This window comes from Aulonocara stuartgranti (assembly GCF_965226115.1).
Source record: "Aulonocara stuartgranti genome assembly, chromosome: 16".
In the NCBI taxonomy this organism is placed as follows: Eukaryota; Metazoa; Chordata; class Actinopteri; order Cichliformes; family Cichlidae; genus Aulonocara; species Aulonocara stuartgranti.
This window is the reverse complement of record NC_138952.1, coordinates 34,129,715-34,151,968: the sequence shown is the minus strand read 5'-3', so window position 1 is coordinate 34,151,968 and position 22,254 is coordinate 34,129,715. Positions and strand designations below refer to the sequence as shown.

Here is a 22,254-nt window from a genome sequence, read left to right as displayed (position 1 = left end):
TACACGCCTAGATTAGGGGCGTAACATAAATGGAGTTCTCACACGAAACAAAGTATAGCTTTTTATTTTGTGAATAACTTAAAAATCTTAGCTCAAATAGCTTTAAAACTGTTTGCTCAACGGGGATATTGAATTCTATAAGATAAAGCCATAAATACGTATATCTGAGTTTCCTATCAAAAGTTACAGCTGTCTTCATGAAGTTGTAAACCCTTTTATTTGAATGGAGTTCTCGCACGAAACAAAGTATAGGCTTTCATTTTTTCAATAACTGGAAGCTCTTGGCTCAAACAGCTGCAAAACCTGTTTCCCCAGCACGGAGATGCTGAATTGTATAAGGCAAAGCCATATTGATGTGTGTCTGAGCCTTCTATCAAAAGTTACAGGTAACTTCATGAAGCTGTACAAAAACACTTTATTTCGCCGAGACCGTGCGTTTCTGACTATTACATGCATTTGAATGGAGTTCTCGCACGAAACAAAGTATAGGTTTTCATCTTGTGAATAACTTGAAAATCTTAGCTCACATAGCTTTAACACTGGAATTCCCAGCTTCTACCGTTCTACCTTTAAAAGCCGGAGAGCAGTCAAGTCAAGAAGGCTTCTACCTGAGACCCCCGCGGAGTCATCATTTTGCGTTTCTACCTTTAAAAGCCGGAGAGCAGTCAAATGCTGGAAGTGGAAGCTAAATTGGCTAGTCATTCATATGTATATTGGGTCGTTACCTAGGAATTCTGGAGGGAGGGGATTGGGGGAGAAATCAACACACATGAGTCTAGGTCCTTTGTTGCTGACATTTATTGATAAAAACAGTAGTTTCATTTCATGTTATTTCCTTTTTCATTTCAAGCAAGGAAGTGGATGTAGTTAGTAAGTAAGATATTTCAGACATTATTCTGACACAGAGGAGGAGATACTGGAATTATAATTAGTATCTATGCATGCATTTGTGATTTTGTTTGACCTTCCCATTGCTCACAATTTGAATTTGTTCACACTGCAGATGAGTGTCTCAGTCCCCAAACAAGCTCTCTTTTTCGGTGGAGAAGCAGTCTCCTCATCCGCAGTGAGTGTGGAGAAATCAACACACATGAGTCTAGGTCCTTTGTTGCTGACATTTATTGATAAAAACAGTAGTTTCATTTCATGTTATTTCCTTTTTCATTTCAAGCAAGGAAGTGGATGTAGTTAGTAAGTAAGATATTTCAGACATTATTCTGACACAGAGGAGGAGATACTGGAATTATAATTAGTATCTATGCATGCATTTGTGATTTTGTTTGACCTTCCCATTGCTTACAGTACAAAAAACCAACCATTTGTACACATATGTACTAATAATAATAAAAAGTGAGTGCAACACTGCAACCCATCACCCCGTCGTTCAGTGGTCGTTGATCAGTGGTCCATTGTGGCACCATTCAGAGCACTGGTACAATAGTACCAGCAAGATATGGGAAGACATTGCAAATGTACTTGGATTTTAGGTTGCAAGCCACCCAAAACTTGATCCCAAACTTGTCAGGTTTACTTGCAATATACTGCAGGAAACCCGTCACCCCGTCGTTCTGTGGTCCATTGTGGCACCACTGATCAACGACCACTGAACGACGGGGTGACGGGTTGCATTGTTATGTGGTCACACCCCCGTCGTTGATCAGTGGTCCATTGTGGCACCATTCAGAGCACTGGTACAATAGTACCAGCAAGATATGGGAAGACATTGCAAATGTACTTGGATTTTAGGTTGCAAGCCACCCAAAACTTGATCCCAAACTTGTCAGGTTTACTTGCAATATACTGCAGGAAACCCGTCACCCCGTCGTTCTGTGGTCCATTGTGGCACCACTGATCAACGACCACTGAACGACGGGGGTGTGACCCCGCTGATCAGTGTGACCTGACCCCACTGATCAATTGTGATCAAGGGTATATATATGATACAATCTCACTGCACTTAGCCTAACCCTTCATTGCCCTGAAGAATCCTGTGGTGTACGGACCTCCTCTCCAAGGAAAGAAAATGCAGAGAAGACTCACCACCCAGCAGGCGTTGGAAATGATCCTGGCGGAAGTCGACCCTTGTGACTCGGATGGAGAAGACCTAGAAGTTCAGCCGGATTCGGACTCAGAGCTGTCTGATCAGTCTTCCGGTTAGTTTCATTTCATGTTATTTCCTTTTTCATTTCAAGCAAGGAAGTGGATGTAGTTAGTAAGTAAGATATTTCAGACATTATTCTGACACAGAGGAGGAGATACTGGAATTATAATTAGTATCTATGCATGCATTTGTGATTTTGTTTGACCTTCCCATTGCTCACAATTTGAATTTGTTCACACTGCAGATGAGGAGACTGCTTCTCCACCGAAAAAGAGAGCTTGTTTGGGGACTGAGACAGCGAAAGATGGCACAGTGTGGCGTGAAGAACATGTGGGGACCCGTCTCCCTTTCACCCCTATAGAACCGTACGCTGCAGATGGAGAGCCAACGGCTAAGGCCAGGAGAAGTATCTTGAGTCGCCTTCAGAGCTTCCTGTGTTTCATCACTCTTGACATGCTTCGTAGCATTCAAGAATGGACTATTCAACATGCACAGCAAACGGAGCATGTTTGTTGGTTCATGGACCTCCCTGAACTAATGGCATTTATTGCTATTGTCATCTTGCGGGGGGTTTACAGGGTTCCATCTGTAAATGACTGCTGGTCAGCAAACCTGGGAAACCCACAGATAATTGGAACTATGGCACGAAACCGCTTCCAAGACATCATGCAACACCTACGCTTTGATGACAAGTCCACCCGCTGTGATCGAGCAAAGACTGATAAGTTCGCAGCAATTTCCAGTGTGTGGGGATCATTTGTCACCAACTGCATCACGTGCTACAACCCTGGTCTACATATCACCATCAATGAACAGCTTTTCCCATCAAAAACTCGGTGCAGTTTCCTGCAGTATATTGCCAGTAAACCGGACAAGTTTGGGATCAAGTTTTGGGTGGCTTGCGACCTAAAATCCAAGTACATTTGCAATGTCTTCCCATATCTTGGCAAGGACCCCAATCGTCCCACTGGGGAGAGACTTTCCGAAAATGTAGTTATGAGGCTGATGGAACCATTCCTGGACAAGGGCAGAAATGTTACCACTGACAATTTTTTCACATCGCTTTCACTTGCGCAAAAACTTCTTAGACGGAAAACCACCATCCTCGGCACAGTCAACAAGATTCGCAGGGAAATTCCTCAATCCACTAGACAGACAGATCGCAATGAATTCACCACTCAGGTATGTTGCAGGTCTTTTGTGGTTCTATGTTTATGTGTTTCATTGTGTGTAAAAGGGCTATGGAATTAACAATTTATCTTATTTCTTAGGTGTTTTCAACCTCTGCTGCCACGCTGACGGCGTATGCGGCCAAACGGAAGAAGACAGTATATATTCTTAGCAGCATGCACAGCGTGGTTCAGACCGAAAACACTACCAAAAGGAAGCCAAACACTGTCACCCTTTACAACAAGACAAAGTGTGGCGTGGATGTGATGGACCAGATGGTTCGGGAGTACACTGTCCGCAAAGGAACACGGCGCTGGCCAGTTGCCGTGTTTTATAACATGATTGACATGGCAGCACTGAATGCACATGTGCTGTATCAAGAATGCACCGGGACGAAGGAAAGACGGGTGGACTTCCTGGTAGCCCTTGCAACCGAATTGGCTCACTCTCATGTAGCTGCGAAGAAGGAAAGAAAAGAACAGTTGCTTCGGACACAACCCTCCACACCGAGCCCTGGAAAAAGGGCCACGTGTCAGGTCAAACACAGATGCAAAAAAAATCAGGCCACTGTGCGATGTGTTCACTGCTACAGGTACACATGTGGTAAATGCAGGCGACAGATACCGTGGCAGTGCCAGGATTGTGAGTGATTGCTGAAAATGTTGTAATGTACTCACTCAATTTTTGTTATTATTTGTAAACATGTGTACAAACGGTTGGTTTTTTTTCTATTTTCATCAATAAATGTCAGCAACAAAGGACCTACATGTGTGTTGAGTTCTCCCTAAGATGGCATACTGAAACACTCCAAGTGTTTGCAAGTAAACCTGACAAGTTTGGGATCAAGTTTTGGGTGGCTTGCAACCTAAAATCCAAGTACATTTGCAATGTCTTCCCATATCTTGCTGGTACTATTGTACCAGTGCTCTGAATGGTGCCACAATGGACCACTGATCAACGACCACTGAACGACGGGGTGACGGGTTGCAGTGTTGCACTCACTTTTTATTATTATTAGTACATATGTGTACAAATGGTTGGTTTTTTGTACTGTAAGCAATGGGAAGGTCAAACAAAATCACAAATGCATGCATAGATACTAATTATAATTCCAGTATCTCCTCCTCTGTGTCAGAATAATGTCTGAAATATCTTACTTACTAACTACATCCACTTCCTTGCTTGAAATGAAAAAGGAAATAACATGAAATGAAACTACTGTTTTTATCAATAAATGTCAGCAACAAAGGACCTAGACTCATGTGTGTTGATTTCTCCACACTCACTGCGGATGAGGAGACTGCTTCTCCACCGAAAAAGAGAGCTTGTTTGGGGACTGAGACACTCATCTGCAGTGTGAACAAATTCAAATTGTGAGCAATGGGAAGGTCAAACAAAATCACAAATGCATGCATAGATACTAATTATAATTCCAGTATCTCCTCCTCTGTGTCAGAATAATGTCTGAAATATCTTACTTACTAACTACATCCACTTCCTTGCTTGAAATGAAAAAGGAAATAACATGAAATGAAACTACTGTTTTTATCAATAAATGTCAGCAACAAAGGACCTAGACTCATGTGTGTTGATTTCTCCCCCAATCCCCTCCCTCCAGAATTCCTAGGTAACGACCCAATATACATATGAATGACTAGCCAATTTAGCTTCCACTTCCAGCATTTGACTGCTCTCCGGCTTTTAAAGGTAGAAACGCAAAATGATGACTCCGCGGGGGTCTAAGGTACTACCCCGAAATGACTGCTCTCCGGGGGTGTAAGTGTTAAAACTGTTTGCTCAACACGGGGATATTGAATTCGATAAGATAAAGCCATAAATACGCATATCTGAGTCTCCTATCAAAAGTTAGAGCTGTCTTCATGAAGTTGTAAACGCTTTATTTCGCCAAGACAGTGCGTTTCTGACTATTACATGCATTTGAATGGAGTTGTCGCACGAAACAAAGTATAGGTATTCATTTTGTGAATAACTTGAAAATCTTAGATCAAACAGCTGCAAAACCTGTTTGCTCAACACGGGGATATCGAACTTTATAAGATAAAGCCATAAATATGTTTATATGCGTCTTCTATCAAAAGTTACAGCTGTCTTGAATGAAAGCATTATAGCAGCTTACCTCGATCATGTGGTAGAACAGACACATGGGCCACCTATGTGTCCTTCTACGGCAGGAGTAGTTGCCACAAACCTGCAAAACAAAAAGAAATGATCAGGTGACATGAACAGATTTATACAGCCATAAGCAAGAGATTCTTCCTGCCTGTGGGCGTCAAACTGGACCCCCCCCCCCCCCCCTCCTTACTGTAACTATCAAAACTATCATAGTCTAAAACTATCATCTCATATCAAAACTATTATAATCACATTATCTGACTTTATCAGTTATAACAATGAGAAACGGTAAACAATTTGGCAAATAAATTACTTATAATTGTGCTTACCTGGTCCAAATGATCCACAGTCCCTTTGCATTTGTTATAATCCAGGATGATGTGGGGCTTTCTCTTCCCAGAGTCCTGGACTTGTAGCTCACGGTGCCTGGTGCTCAATAAGACAACCTTTTTTCTTTGCTTGGGAATGTAGGAAACCACAGCCTTGCCCCCCCCCCCCCCCCCCCCCCCTAGCGACCTGGACGGGAGATTAATTTGCTCAAATCTTTTTTTTTTTTTTTGACATGGTAGCATGAAACAGAAGAGCCCTGTCTCCCCATTTCACAGGCTTGTTGTCGTTTCATGTTGAGACCTGTACAGGCCAGCCAGCATCACAAGCCCCATGTAAGCCTCATCTATGTCCTTCCAGTCTTTTACTGACCTGTTGCCCCTGCAGGTTGGTGAAATGCAGGATTAGCTGCATAATGTCCTCTGCAAAAAAAAGATGGAAAGTGCTCACAGGGCTGCTGATCCTATACGAATTGCATAATGGGTTGGTCCTGGGGTTAAAATGGGGGGAGGAAAAAATAGCAGGACCTCTTCGTGTGTGGGTTGCCACATGATTTCTCCATTTTTAGATCTCTACTGGCCATCCTCCAGTCTTGTCTCTTCCTCCTGCTCTTCTTCCTCCTTCTCCTTCTCGTCCTCCGCACATGAGCTGCAAAGCTCCTCGGTGCCTGGCAAAAATTCTTCTTCGCTGTCAGAAGTATCTCCACTGCTTGTGGAGAGTGCAAAACTGCAGCAACAGCCTCCTCTAAACTGAGTGCACGCTTCATTGTGTCTGTGCAGAAATGACCACTCAGACCAGGCTGCAAAGTATTTTCATAGACTTCAAAGGTGCACCTGAATAAACATGCTATACCATACATCCAATAAGAGAGAGGAGGCACACTCTTGATCAAGAAAAAACATAAGCGCACGCCTTTGATCTCTCCCCCCCCCCCCCCTCTCTCTTTCTCTCTCTCTCTCTCTCTCTCTCTCACACACACACACACACACATGCACATACATACATACACAATACCATTTTATGGTGGTTAGCTGTTTTATTGTCATGCATTTTACAAGGTAAGATAACCATGTCCTGCATTCAAAACCACTGAAAATGTCTATGGTGGTGCTGTGCCTAATATTGTGCTGGTGTATGCTGGGTAATCGCACAGCTAGCGACTGGGTGACTTTATTCACCCGCTTCGGCTGTTATCAGTCCATATCCCCTAGATATGGACCATCTCCTGCTAGATTGTTCAGAAGGTTGTTATCATCCATCCAGATGGAGGATCACTAACAGGAGCGTGGGAAGACTCCAGAATCCACTCTGGCTGCAATCCGGTGGATACAGCAGTGTGTACAGGTAAGACCGTTTAAACGGACAGCATTTATAGAATGACTATTAAGTCAGACCAGCGAGTGTCAATAATGTTAATGTGGTTATGTTAGTAATACACAGAGTGCTAATATAACAGCTTTAAGATGCATTTGTAGATGTTATTACGTGTTTTACCGTCTTTATGGTGCTAGCTTAAAGTTACGGTGTAAACGTTAGCTTATATTGGAGTAAAGCTGTTACTGTTTAAACGATGTTAGCACAGAAATATTAGCTTCTGTCATGACTGACGAAGTTACTAGTTAATAAAGTTTCCAGTAAAGTGTTTAATCGCAGCCACAGACTGACAGCAAATATCTCGATTAGCTTCAGTGCATCTGTAATAAATATGTGCAAGTTTCAGTGCTTCGTTTAAACTGTATGATACTTATACTGACCCAGGGTCAGTGTAAAATACAATCCTAGCTGTGTGAACAAAGCCTGGCTCCTTTAATCCTGCATGAAAAACCTCAGGATGCAGGCTATTATTACTCTTTCCTGCTGGCACACCTGTCACACCTGAGAGTCAGCTAGAAACTTACAGTGACGTGGACATCATGCAAAGACTGCCAGACTCTGTAATACTGCAAATGATCAGTGACTCAAGTTAACACTAAACTTTAAACGGTACCTCTGTGTCTCTGTGTGCTGAACATTTAGGATTGAGTCAGGCTGCATCTGTGTTAGTCCTCTGACAGACTGGTGACCTGTCCAGGTGTGCTCTACCTATGACTACTGGGACAGGCTCTAGCTCCTGTAATAGAAATTTTATGTTATTCTCATTTAAAGCATTTAAGTGCTTATGCATATGCTTAGTTGTGACACTGTTATAGACTGTTCAATGAAAGTTTCTAAAACTAGATGAACTTACTTCAGCAGTTTGAGAAAACAACTCCCTTTACAGGTGCTGATAACGTCAAGGGCACAAAACAGCATAACCATTGATCCGTTAGGTTTCATAGCGAGACACGTGAAGTGGCAGAGCTGACATGACTGAACTGTGATGTTTGATGTGTGTTTGCTCTCCTGTGCACAGTAATAAATAGCATGATCACAGCTCTTTCTGTGTTGCAGACTTTATTAAAAAAATTCCATGACATCTACTATAACTGAACCAACCTGGTGCTCTTCATTTATGGAGGCTGTTGAGTCTGAATGTTGGATGTTGTGTATCTCGTGTTCTCTGGGCTTTGTTGTCCTCAGTCTTTTTGCAGGATCAGAAAACAAAACCGGGAGGCGCGTAAATGTTTCTTCTCCATGATGTTTCTTCAAATGTTTCTTCTGGATGATGATATGACCGTGACACGGGATGCCACCTTTGGTCTTGTGACGAAGCAAAGCTCAGGAAGAAGTGTGATTAAATGGTACCCACATGTTGAGAAGGATGTACAGGGCACCTGCAGCCAAATCCAAGCTTCAGCTTAGTTGTAGTTGCAGAATGCTATAGGACTGAGACATCTAAGGCATCAAATGTTTGATTAAACGGATGAAAAAGAGAAGTTTTTTCCCTATAATTATCACTTCTTAAAATCTGTAGCAACTTCAAGTCTGTCAGCATGCTGAGCATGCTCAGAATGTGACAATATATTTTTGTTCAATATTTAATTTCTTTCAGTTGCAATTGTTAAATGAAAAAATATATATTCTTATAATTTAGCAAACGAATTCATCAAAAAAAAAATACATATATCTGTATTAGTTTTAGTAAATTAATTTGACACCTGTATTGAAAATACCATATTGTATTCATACAGAATCAGTATGGTATCATTGTTTGTCTGTTCACTGATTGTTGAAGCTAAGAGCTACTTTGATCTGTTTAGATCTAAAGTATCCAAAGTTGAGTTCTAATGTTTCTTCACCCCTGTGTGTGTGATATGTGATTTCCTACATGCTGGCAGAGCAGAGCAGCAGTTTGTGCTCACAGATGGTGACGGTGTGGAGAGACAGTGGTATTTCCGCAGAAGAACCAGCAGAGTCACAAAGGACACCAGTCCATCTCACCACCTTGACTTGCTGACTGATGTTCGTCTGCACTGCACAGAGGAAATCAACTGACCGAGGTTTGTCCAGTGACGTGTTATGAAATGTATATTTGTTTTATGCTTACAGATATGTTTTTCTTGACAGAGGCTCTGCAGAGGTTAGACAAAGCAGAGAAAACATGTGCTTTACATTTTACTGTGATTTATTGAGATATTTGTTGCCTGATGTTCAGCAGGAATGGAGAAATAGAATCAAAGGGAGATGTTTTTCCTGTTTTTGTAATGATGTAAGTAAATCTTCAATATTATTTATTTGCTTGGTTATATTAGGAGCGTTTCTGAGTGAGGGGGAGAGGAGTCATCATCCAGGTAAAGTGACGTGGATCAGTGGATACACTTGTCTCCCCTTTAAAGGAGACGATCCAAGTCATCCTTAAATGTTAGCGCTTTCAAATACACAAACATTTTTAAAGGACAAAAATGAACATCCAACTTTGACTGTAATACAAAATAAATCTTTGCATGTGTGTTTTCAAACTCTCAGATGGGCAGTATATCAGTCTTGGACTGTCTAACCTGCCGGAGCAGCACTGAATGACCACCGCACGAGCATGTTCCTGCAACATTCAGCATCTGATCCTTCATCTGTGTGCTTCTGCTTTTGGTAAGTAGAGTTACCCAACTCCAGTAACTCTAAACACATGCCATCCATTTCTAACGGCCTGGTTACTTCCTGTCAGTTACTTTAGAAACCATGTGGTCACCTGACCTAACACTGTTTCTTCTTCTTCCCCTTAATGTTGAAGTGTCAAATGTCAAACAGCTGGAGAGGAAACTACACCAGTGTACTGGGATGTTTCAGCAACACGTGCCAGATGCTGTTCCTTCATGGTGACATCACCAGAGACAGTCCCGCCCACCTCAGGACCCATTGATTATGATGATCTGATCCATCAAACCCCCAGCAGGTGAACTTTATTCATGACATAACACCGCAACAATGTAAAAAATTAAACAGCAACAGTCTAAATGTAAAGTGCATTCTAAAGTCCTCTTCAATAAATTGTATGCAAAGAGTCATTCAGGTCACTACAGAACCCAGAGTCTTCATCATTAAATCTCTGGTTGCTTCATTTTTTCTATCCTATATCAGATATTTTAAAGGTTAGCTTAGGTAAAGTTCCATTCTCATGGTGAGGCAAAGTGCTTTATATGTGTGTGTGTGTGTCATGAACGGCTATAAAAGGCCTATAATTAAAGAACAAAGCGGGGTTTGAGTTCGAGTTGCGGCAGACTGTCACTACTTGTAAATGGAACGCAGCCTTCCTACGGCGGACAGCTAATAACAGGAATCGGACGCGGTCCAGCCAAGTCCACAGCAACCACCATAGCAACCGCCTAGCATGACCTTAAAAACATATTCTGTCTTCATAACTATCAAAATCGTGAAATGATTTGCAAAGTGTGAAAGTGTTACAGCTGCAGAGAGCTATGGCGGTATCTATGGAAGCTGTTTGCATAGCTAATAATATACGATGTAACCATGGAGACAGTCAGTCACTTGAGCTAGCGGTGCATGTTTACTACAGTGAATAAGGTGATTGAGTGCACAGCGTCCACACGCTGCAGGGGGTAAAGACATTACTTCAATATTGTTTTATATTGATATATATTAGCCTTCTGTTGACCATCACCTCAGGTTCACCATTACAGTTTCAGATTACAGATGCACACTGTCTAAACACATTCAAAAACTCATGTCTCAGAAATAAGCACAGCTGTTCATGTTTGTCATTAGAGTTTTATTTGTAAGAAAATTATGAACTTCATATTGTGCATTAAATAAAAGAACATTTCACAACTCTGAGTCAACAGAAACAGGTAACAGAAATGTCTCTAATGTGTACAGTGTAGTGTAAGCATTAAAAGATCATAAAGGAAAAACTAACATTTATGTGAAACTAATTGTAATAAAAAATGAGCAGGTGCTTTATAGATTTAAAAGAAAGAATCTGAAAACAACACTTTTTTGGTCTAAGTGATCAAAGTAGAAAACAGAACTGATGTTCAAGAACAAACCGTAGCTGCACTAATATTACACATCTCGATCGTTGTACTGAACAGACATGTTGCTTTTAAAACCACATGCAGTGTGTGACCATGACTGTTCACTGAGACCATGAACGCCACTTCGCCGAAGCATTCTTCTTCTTCTTCTTGCCATTAAATTGGAAGCAGAAGCAGCACGAGTTGATTTGATCTACTGAAAGGAAAAAGCAGAACATCTGAGTTGAAACCAGTCAGCTGAAATCATTAAGACAGGAACAAATTCAATGCAGTGTCTCAAGTGGCTTAGCCTGTTACAACTGTTGATACAAGCTAAATACGGTTAACACACAGTGTCAGGGAGCTCCAGTGTGGGAACTAGTGGCTTTAGGTTTGTAGTCATTTAACTTTCATCCATTCATTCATTTAATTCAGGAGGAAGAAATGCCAGGTTGGTGCAGGCTGGTTACATGCATTTGGTCCCATGCTGTCTTTAATTAAATGACTTGGTTCATTTTATGGCTGGGCTGTATGTGGGGTTATATCATGTTATTTGGGCAGGAGTACCTGTCCCCTGTTAGACTTAGAAAGTTTCTCCATAAGTAGAGTTTCTAACTCTTCTAGCACATCTGTGGCTGACAGCTTTTTGGTGGCTCTTTTTACCCCACACTGGTTGTGAGTGTGTAAATAGCCCCACTAGTTATTTTGGGTTGCAGTTAACTAGGGAGGAAGGGGTGGGTATGCCATGATTAGGTGAATAACAATTATATGTGATACATAAATTTCACAATGCATGCATATATCTCTATCAATTAAACCTGGCCTGAGGGCTGCCATTTTTTACATTCAGTTATTTCTCTTAGAAATGTTGGAACTAAATAATGAATGTGTTACAGTTAAAGTGAAACACTGGTCAGTGTAAATGGCTCATTGGGACACAGAAACCTTTAAATTAAACCTGATATCTAGTGTCAAACAATATCAAAGCTGTAAAAGATGTTTACATTCAGAATTTATAAAACTATGATTGTAAATAAATTCAAACAAGTGAGCTTTTCTCTTTGTGCTGAATATCAACACTGTGGTTTCTTAGACTGTAAGCTTTACTTTAGTGCAACCAGTTGCAGAAGCTGCCACTCCAAATGTCTTTTGATAACAAGAAAAAAATACCTTTTCAGTACACGGCCTGAAGTTCTTCTCCGACATCTTCTGCAATCGGCTTTGTCTGCTGGTTTGAAGACAATAAACCACAAAAAAGATGATTTAGTCACTTTGTCTGCGTCATGCAGCTCGAATGTGTCGTGTAACGATGTTGAATAGCCGTCGTTATCCCTCTGCTTTGAGCCTTTTATCAAAAGTTACAGCTAACTTCATGAAGTTGTACAAAAAGGCTTCATTTCGCCGAGACAGTGCGTTTCTGACTATTACATGCATTTGAATGGAGTTCTTGCACGAAACAAAGTATAAGTTTTCATTATGTGAATAACTTGTATTTTACACTGACCCTGGGTCAGTATCAACTTCATGAAGACAGCTGTAACTTTTGATAGAGGACTCACACACACACATATTTATGGCTTTGCCTTATAGAATTCAGCATCTCCGTGCTGAGGAAATAGGTTTTGCAGCTGTTTGAGCTAAGATTTTCAAGTTATTCACAAATTGAAAACCTATACTTTGTGTCGGGCGAGAACTCCATTCAAATGCATGTAATAGCGAGAAACGCACTAACGTGGTGAAATAAAGCGTTTTTCCATAAACTTCATAAAGACAGCTGTAAATTTTGAGAGAAGACTCACACACACATTGGGGGGATATTGAAGTCTATAAGATAAAGCCATGAATATGTTTGTCTGAGTCTTCTATCAAAAGTTACAGCAAGCTCTATGAAGTTGATGAGAAACGCTTTACTTCGCCAAGACAGTGCGTTTCTCACTGTTACATGCATTTGAATTTAGTTCTTGCCCGACACAAAGTATAGGTTTTAATTTGTGAATAACTTGAAAATCTTAGCTCAAACAGCTGCAAAACCTATTTCCTGAGCACTGAGATGCTGAATTCTATAAGGCAAAGCCATAAATATGTGTGTGTGATTCTTCTATCAACAGTTACAGCTGTCTTCTTGAAGTTGATACTGACCCACGGTCAGTGTAAAATACAATCCTAGCTGTGTGAACAAAGCGTGGCTCCTTTAATCCTGCATGACAAACCTCAGGATGCAGGTTATTATTACTCTTTCCTGCTGGCACACCTGAGAGTCAGCTAGAAACTTACAGTGACGTGGACATCATGCAAAGACTGCCAGACTCTGTAATACTGTGAATGATCAGTGACTCAAGTTAACACTAAACTTTAAACAGTACCTCTGTGTCTCTGTGTGCTGAACATTTAGGATTGAGTCTGCATTGACTTTATTTATTGAGACTTTAATGTGCTAAAAGCAGGTTGAAGACAGCTCAGAAACATTTGAAGATTAAAATTTAGCATTATGGCTGCTGGTGGTTTGTAAAGCCTATACTCAGCTGTAGTTTTTGTTACTAATTTATGTTTGTTGTTGTTTAACACAGATTTCAGAAGAGCAAATATGCTTAATAGTTTAACTAGATTTCATTTGTCAGTGTGGGACTGCTGAGTCACCTGAAGAACTCATTTCATTCATTCTCCACATGATGTTCATATACAGAAATGTTTCACAGGAACTGGTTCCTCCCAAACTGTGAACTAGTGTGTTTCCATAGATTATCTCTGTATGAATGTACTTTTAAATGAAGGCAAGTGTTTGTCCTTTTTTGTTCCTCAGTTACAGTACGTGATATCTTGATATCAGGCGGTCAACACTGGGGGAAGACAAGAAGCAGACGTACTTCCAAGAGGGAGCTGCAGTGAGGACACAGCCAGGTCACTGAGGTCAGAGGTCAGAATCTGAAACAGCTCAGGTTTATATTTTAGGGGTTATAAAAAATCAAAATGTATTTATGAAGAAACCTTTAAATAATAGTCATAATTATGATTATTATAAGAAATATCAAACATTTAAGTGGATTTTCTGTTACACATATTGTATTAGCCCTGCAATAAACTGGCAGCCTGTCTTTGTCCTGTATCAGCTGGGATAGGCTTCATCCTCCCGCAACCCTGAATTGGATACATTGTATTCCAATTATGTAATCTGATCATTTACAAACTCAAGGTATTTAATCAAAATGTAAGTAATAATTATAAAATGGGAAAGCAGAACTAAGTGTGACATAAATGTAAATGTGTTAGCTGACATAGAGGACAGCTACATGTAGTCTGAAAAACCTTTGTTGTCAAGTTTGCAGGTATATCAGCACGAGACATTCTTACATAGAAGAGTCTGTTAAAGTCTCTAACTCAGCGAAGCATTATTGGTCCCGTCTGTTTGGATAAATATAGTAAGTTGATGTTTGTCCATTTATTGACACATTTTCTTAAGTGCTTCTCCAGTTCAGGATCACAGTGGAGCTGCAGCTGGATATGGTCATTAAATAAACCTTACAAAAGTTAACAATAAACCTGCATCCATGTACGTTGTTGTCCACAGGATAAGAAAATCAAACTGGAACACTGTGGAACATGTTAATAAATGTTTGTGTGTTTATGCCTGTGTCTTTCACAGGAGGCGCTGGAAGGTTTCCCTAATAGTTCCTGGTGAATCAAAGCAGAACCATAAAGGTTGCTGGATTGCATGATGGCCTTACCCCTGAGCAGTCATCCTGTTAAAGGAGGAACCAGTTAGAAGCTGTTTTCAAAGTAGCTGAGCAGATTTCATCTCAAGTAAGCGATTAACTGTTTGTTCATCTGTTCTGCCACTTAAAGAGCATTTAAGGACGTCTTTTGAGTGTCCAGCTGAATTAATTCTACTGGCTCTCATGGTCATTTGTTATTATAGACATATTTTTCATGTTCATCCAGCTATTTAGTAAATTCTATCTATTTAGTAAAATCCGTCAGCTATAAAATGTAATATAAATATAAAAAATATCTAAATATCTCCTGCACTTTATATTTTAATGATGTAAGTCTGTTATCATGTTACATTAGCATTCCTCACATATCAATGAGATGCTGTACAGTACAATCCTACTGACGCAGCAGAGGGATAACGACGGCTATTCAACATCGTTACACGACACATTCGAGCTGCATGACACAGACAAAGTGACTAAATCATCTTTTTTATGGTTTATTGTCTTCAAACCAGCAGACAAAGCCGATTGCAGAAGATTTCGGAGAAGAACTTCAGGCCGTGTACTGAAAAGGTATTTTTTTCTTGTTATCAAAAGACATTTGGAGTGGCAGCTTCTGCAACTGGTTGCACTAAAGTAAAGCTTACAGTCTAAGAAACCACAGTGTTGATATTCAGCACAAAGAGAAAAGCTCACTTGTTTGAATTTATTTACAATCATAGTTTTATAAATTCTGAATGTAAACATCTTTTACAGCTTTGATATTGTTTGACACTAGATATCAGGTTTAATTTAAAGGTTTCTGTGTCCCAATGAGCCATTTACACTGACCAGTGTTTCACTTTAACTGTAACACATTCATTATTTAGTTCCAACATTTCTAAGAGAAATAACTGAATGTAAAAAATGGCAGCCCTCAGGCCAGGTTTAATTGATAGAGATATATGCATGCATTGTGAAATTTATGTATCACATATAATTGTTATTCACCTAATCATGGCATACCCAGCCCTTCCTCCCTAGTTAACTGCAACCCAAAATAACTAGTGGGGCTATTTACACACTCACAACCAGTGTGGGGTAAAAAGAGCCACCAAAAAGCTGTCAGCCACAGATGTGCTAGAAGAGTTAGAAACTCTACTTATGGAGAAACTTTCTAAGTCTAACAGGGGACAGGTACTCCTGCCCAAATAACATGATATAACCCCATATACAGCCCAGCCATAAAATGAACCAAGTCATTTAATTAAAGCAGCATGGGACCAAATGCATGTAACCAGCCTGCACCAACCTGGCATTTCTTCCTCCTGAATTAAATGAATGAATGGATGAAAGTTAAATGACTACAAACCTAAAGCCACTAGTTCCCACACTGGAGCTCCCTGACACTGTGTGTTAACCGTATTAAGCTTGTATCAACAGTTGTAACAGGCTAAGCCACTTGAGACACTGCATTGAATTTGTTCCTGTCTTAATGATTTCAGCTGACTGGTTTCAACTCAGATGTTCTGCTTTTTTCTTTCAGTAGATCAAATCAGCTCGTGCTGCTTCTGCTTCCAATTTAATGGCAAGAAGAAGAAGAAGAATGCTTCAGCGAAGTGGCGTTCATGGTCTCAGTGAACAGTCATGGTCACACACTGCATGTGGTTTTAAAAGCAACATGTCTGTTCAGTACAACGATCGAGATGTGTAATATTAGTGCAGCTACGGTTTGTTCTTGAACATCAGTTCTGTTTTCTACTTTGATCACTTAGACCAAAAAAGTGTTGTTTTCAGATTCTTTCTTTTGAATCTATAAAGCACCTGCTCATTTTTTATTACAATTAGTTTCACATAAATGTTAGTTTTTCCTTTATGATCTTTTAATGCTTACACTACACTGTACACATTAGAGACATTTCTGTTACCTGTTTCTGTTGACTCAGAGTTGTGAAATGTTCTTTTATTTAATGCACAATATGAAGTTCATAATTTTCTTACAAATAAAACTCTAATGACAAACATGAACAGCTGTGCTTATTTCTGAGACATGAGTTTTTGAATGTGTTTAGACAGTGTGCATCTGTAATCTGAAACTGTAATGGTGAACCTGAGGTGATGGTCAACAGAAGGCTAATATATATCAATATAAAACAATATTGAAGTAATGTCTTTACCCCCTGCAGCGTGTGGACGCTGTGCACTCAATCACCTTATTCACTGTAGTAAACATGCACCGCTAGCTCAAGTGACTGACTGTCTCCATGGTTACATCGTATATTATTAGCTATGTAAACAGCTTCCATAGATACCGCGATAGCATTCTGCAGCTGTAACACTTTCACACTTTGCAAATCATTTCACGATTTTGATAGTTATGAAGACAGAATATGTTTTTAAGGTCATGCTAGGCGGTTGCTATGGTGGTTGCTGTGGACTTGGCTGGACCGCGTCCGATTCCTGTTATTAGCTGTCCGCCGTAGGAAGGCTGCGTTCCATTTACAAGTAGTGACAGTCTGCCGCAACTCGAACTCAAACCCGCTTTGTTCTTTAATTATAGGCCTTTTATAGCCGTTCATGACACACACACACACACACACACACACACACACACACACATAAAGCACTTTGCCTCACCATGAGAATGGAACTTTACCTAAGCTAGCCTTTAAAATATCTGATATAGGATAGAAAAATGAAGCAACCAGAGATTTAATGATGAAGACTCTAAAACCCACTGTCTTGACAAAATAAAGCGTTTTTGTACAACTTCATATAAATAGCTGTAACTTTTGATAGAAGATTCAGATATACGTATTCATGACTTTATCTTATAGAACTCAATGTCCCCGTGCTGGGCAAACAGGTTTTGCAGCCGTTTGAGCTAAGATTTTAAAATGATTCACATAATGAAAACCTATACTTTGTTTCAGGCGAGTTTCCCATTCAAATGCATGTAACAGTGAGAAACGCATTGTCTTGGCGAAATAAAGCGTTTTTGAACAACTTCATATAAATCGCTGTAACTTTTGATAGAAGACTCAGACAAACATGTTTATGGCTTTATCTTATAGAACTCAAGGTCCCCGTGCTGGGCAAACAGGTTTTGCAGCCGTTTGAGCTAAGATTTTAAAATGATTCACATAATGAAAACCTATACTTTGTTTCAGGCGAGTTTCCCATTCAAATTCATGTAACAGTGAGAAACGCATTGTCTTGGCGAAATAAAGCGTTTTTGAACAACTTCATATAAATCGCTGTAACTTTTGATAGAAGACTCAGACAAACATGTTTATGGCTTTATCTTATAGAACTCAATATCCCCGTGCTGGGCAAACAGGTTTTGCAGCCGTTTGAGCTAAGATTTAAAAATTATTCACATAATGAAAACCTATACTTTGTTTCAGGCGAGTTTCCCATTCAAATGCATGTAACAGTGAGAAACGCATTGTCTTGGCGAAATAAAGCGTTTTTGAACAACTTCATATAAATCGCTGTAACTTTTGATAGAAGACTCAGACAAACATGTTTATGGCTTTATCTTATAGAACTCAATATCCCCGTGCTGGGCAAACAGGTTTTGCAGCCGTTTGAGCTAAGATTTTAAAATGATTCACATAATGAAAACCTATACTTTGTTTCAGGCGAGTTTCCCATTCAAATTCATGTAACAGTGAGAAACGCATTGTCTTGGCGAAATAAAGCGTTTTTGAACAACTTCATATAAATCGCTGTAACTTTTGATAGAAGACTCAGACAAACATGTTTATGGCTTTATCTTATAGAACTCAATATCCCCGTGCTGGGCAAACAGGTTTTGCAGCCGTTTGAGCTAAGATTTTAAAATGATTCACATAATGAAAACCTATACTTTGTTTCAGGCGAGTTTCCCATTCAAATGCATGTAACAGTGAGAAACGCATTGTCTTGGCGAAATAAAGCGTTTTTGAACAACTTCATATAAATCGCTGTAACCTTTGATAGAAGACTCAGACAAACATGTTTATGGCTTTATCTTATAGAACTCAATATCCCCGTGCTGGGCAAACAGGTTTTGCAGCCGTTTGAGCTAAGATTTAAAAATTATTCACATAATGAAAACCTATACTTTGTTTCAGGCGAATTTCCCATTCAAATGCATGTAACAGTGAGAAACGCATTGTCTTGGCGAAATAAAGCGTTTTTGAACAACTTCATATAAATCGCTGTAACTTTTGATAGAAGACTCAGACAAACATGTTTATGGCTTTATCTTATAGAACTCAATATCCCCGTGCTGGGCAAACAGGTTTTGCAGCCGTTTGAGCTAAGATTTTAAAATGATTCACATAATGAAAACCTATACTTTGTTTCAGGCGAGTTTCCCATTCAAATGCATGTAACAGTGAGAAACGCATTGTCTTGGCGAAATAAAGCGTTTTTGAACAACTTCATATAAATCGCTGTAACTTTTGATAGAAGACTCAGACAAACATGTTTATGGCTTTATCTTATAGAACTCAATATCCCCGTGCCGGGCAAACAGGTTTTGCAGCCGTTTGAGCTAAGATTTTAAAATTATTCACATAATGAAAACCTATACTTTGTTTCAGGCGAGTTTCCCATTCAAATGCATGTAACAGTGAGAAACGCATTGTCTTGGTGAAATAAAGCGTTTTTGAACAACTTCATATAAATCGCTGTAACTTTTGATAGAAGACTCAGACAAACATGTTTATGGCTTTATCTTATAGAACTCAATATCCCCGTGCTGGGCAAACAGGTTTTGCAGCCGTTTGAGCTAAGATTTTAAAATTATTCACATAATGAAAACCTATACTTTGTCTCGGGTGAGTTTCCCATTCAAATGCATGTAACAGTGAGAAACACACTGTCTTGGCGAAATAAAGCGATTTTCAACCACTTCATATAAATCGCTGTAACTTTTGATAGAAGACTCAGACAAACATGTTTATGGCTTTATCTTATAGAACTCAATATCCCCGTGCTGGGCAAACAGGTTTTGCAGCCGTTTGAGCTAAGATTTTAAAATTATTCACATAATGAAAACCTATACTTTGTTTCAGGCGAGTTTCCCATTCAAATGCATGTAACAGTGAGAAACGCATTGTCTTGGTGAAATAAAGCGTTTTTGAACAACTTCATATAAATCGCTGTAACTTTTGATAGAAGACTCAGACAAACATGTTTATGGCTTTATCTTATAGAACTCAATATCCCCGTGCTGGGCAAACAGGTTTTGCAGCCGTTTGAGCTAAGATTTTAAAATTATTCACATAATGAAAACCTATACTTTGTCTCGGGTGAGTTTCCCATTCAAATGCATGTAACAGTGAGAAACACACTGTCTTGGCGAAATAAAGCGATTTTCAACCACTTCATATAAATCGCTGTAACTTTTGATAGAAGACTCAGACAAACATGTTTATGGCTTTATCTTATAGAACTCAATATCCCCGTGCTGGGCAAACAGGTTTTGCAGCCGTTTGAGCTAAGATTTAAAAATTATTCACATAATGAAAACCTATACTTTGTTTCAGGCGAGTTTCCCATTCAAATGCATGTAACAGTGAGAAACGCATTGTCTTGGCGAAATAAAGCGTTTTTGAACAACTTCATATAAATCGCTGTAACTTTTGATAGAAGACTCAGACAAACATGTTTATGGCTTTATCTTATAGAACTCAATATCCCTGTGCTGGGTAAACAGGTTTTGCAGCCGTTTGAGCTAATATTTTAAAATTATTCACATAATGAAAACCTATACTTTGTTTCGGGTGAGTTTCCCATTCAAATGCATGTAACAGTGAGAAACACACTGTCTTGGCGAAATAAAGCGATTTTCAACCACTTCATATAAATCGCTGTAACTTTTGATAGAAGACTCAGACAAACATGTTTATGGCTTTATCTTATAGAACTCAATATCCCCGTGCTGGGCAAACAGGTTTTGCAGCCGTTTGAGCTAAGATTTTAAAATGATTCACATAATGAAAACCTATACTTTGTCTCGGGTGAGTTTCCCATTCAAATGCATGTAACAGTGAGAAACACACTGTCTTGGCGAAATAAAGCGATTTTCAACCACTTCATATAAATCGCTGTAACTTTTGATAGAAGACTCAGACAAACATGTTTATGGCTTTATCTTATAGAACTCAGTATCCCCGTGCTGGGCAAACAGGTTTTGCAGCCGTTTGAGCTAAGATTTAAAAATTATTCACATAATGAAAACCTATACTTTGTTTCAGGCGAGTTTCCCATTCAAATGCATGTAACAGTGAGAAACGCATTGTCTTGGCGAAATAAAGCGTTTTTGAACAACTTCATATAAATCGCTGTAACTTTTGATAGAAGACTCAGACAAACATGTTTATGGCTTTATCTTATAGAACTCAATATCCCTGTGCTGGGTAAACAGGTTTTGCAGCCGTTTGAGCTAATATTTTAAAATTATTCACATAATGAAAACCTATACTTTGTCTCGGGTGAGTTTCCCATTCAAATGCATGTAACAGTGAGAAACACACTGTCTTGGCGAAATAAAGCGATTTTCAACCACTTCATATAAATCGCTGTAACTTTTGATAGAAGACTCAGACAAACATGTTTATGGCTTTATCTTATAGAACTCAGTATCCCCGTGCTGGGCAAACAGGTTTTGCAGCCGTTTGAGCTAAGATTTTAAAATTATTCACATAATGAAAACCTATACTTTATTTCAGGCGAGTTTCCCATTCAAATGCATGTAACAGTGAGAAACGCATTGTCTTGGTGAAATAAAGCGTTTTTGAACAACTTCATATAAATCGCTGTAACTTTTGATAGAAGACTCAGACAAACATGTTTATGGCTTTATCTTATAGAACTCAATATCCCTGTGCTGGGTAAACAGGTTTTGCAGCCGTTTGAGCTAAGATTTTAAAATTATTCACATAATGAAAACCTATACTTTGTCTCGGGTGAGTTTCCCATTCAAATGCATGTAACAGTGAGAAACACACTGTCTTGGCGAAATAAAGCGATTTTCAACCACTTCATATAAATCGCTGTAACTTTTGATAGAAGACTCAGACAAACATGTTTATGGCTTTATATTATAGAACTCAATATCCCCGTGCTGGGCAAACAGGTTTTGCAGCCGTTTGAGCTAAGATTTTAAAATTATTCACATAATGAAAACCTATACTTTGTTTCAGGCGAGTTTCCCATTCAAATGCATGTAACAGTGAGAAACGCATTGTCTTGGTGAAATAAAGCGTTTTTGAACAACTTCATATAAATCGCTGTAACTTTTGATAGAAGACTCAGACAAACATGTTTATGGCTTTATCTTATAGAACTCAATATCCCCGTGCTGGGCAAACAGGTTTTGCAGCCGTTTGAGCTAAGATTTTAAAATTATTCACATAATGAAAACCTATACTTTGTCTCGGGTGAGTTTCCC

The 22,254-nt window shown here is 39.4% G+C and overlaps 1 protein-coding gene and 1 long non-coding RNA gene across 13 annotated transcripts; both read left to right on the top strand.

The window, feature by feature from the left end:
* The first annotated feature begins 537 nt into the window (after positions 1-537).
* On the top strand, positions 538-4,032 carry LOC309690349 (piggyBac transposable element-derived protein 4-like). 2 transcript variants are annotated; one of them, XM_082507399.1, is made up of 4 exons: positions 538-1,066; positions 1,985-2,153; positions 2,346-3,283; positions 3,373-4,032. In XM_082507399.1, the coding sequence occupies exons 1-4, from the start codon at positions 938-940 to the stop codon at positions 3,919-3,921; spliced, it is 1,785 nt and encodes a 594-aa protein (XP_082363525.1). In that variant the 5' UTR covers positions 538-937; the 3' UTR covers positions 3,922-4,032. The 2 variants fall into 2 exon arrangements, with proteins under 2 accessions (XP_082363525.1, XP_082363526.1); XM_082507400.1 differs by having other exon boundaries at positions 1,962-2,153.
* A 2,653-nt stretch (positions 4,033-6,685) lies between these two features.
* Positions 6,686-16,801, top strand: LOC309691368. Of its 11 annotated transcripts, none has more exons than XR_014271981.1 (10): positions 6,686-6,789; positions 6,995-8,451; positions 8,989-9,150; positions 9,403-9,511; positions 9,617-9,736; positions 9,879-10,040; positions 13,919-14,032; positions 14,759-14,916; positions 15,344-15,401; positions 16,354-16,798. It is a non-coding gene; the product is annotated as an uncharacterized lncRNA (long non-coding RNA). The 11 variants fall into 11 exon arrangements; XR_014271971.1 differs by adding an exon at positions 14,435-14,534 and having other exon boundaries at positions 6,688-8,451; positions 16,354-16,801; XR_014271976.1 differs by having other exon boundaries at positions 6,689-7,075; positions 8,291-8,451; positions 16,354-16,799.
* The last annotated feature ends 5,453 nt before the right edge of the window (positions 16,802-22,254 follow it).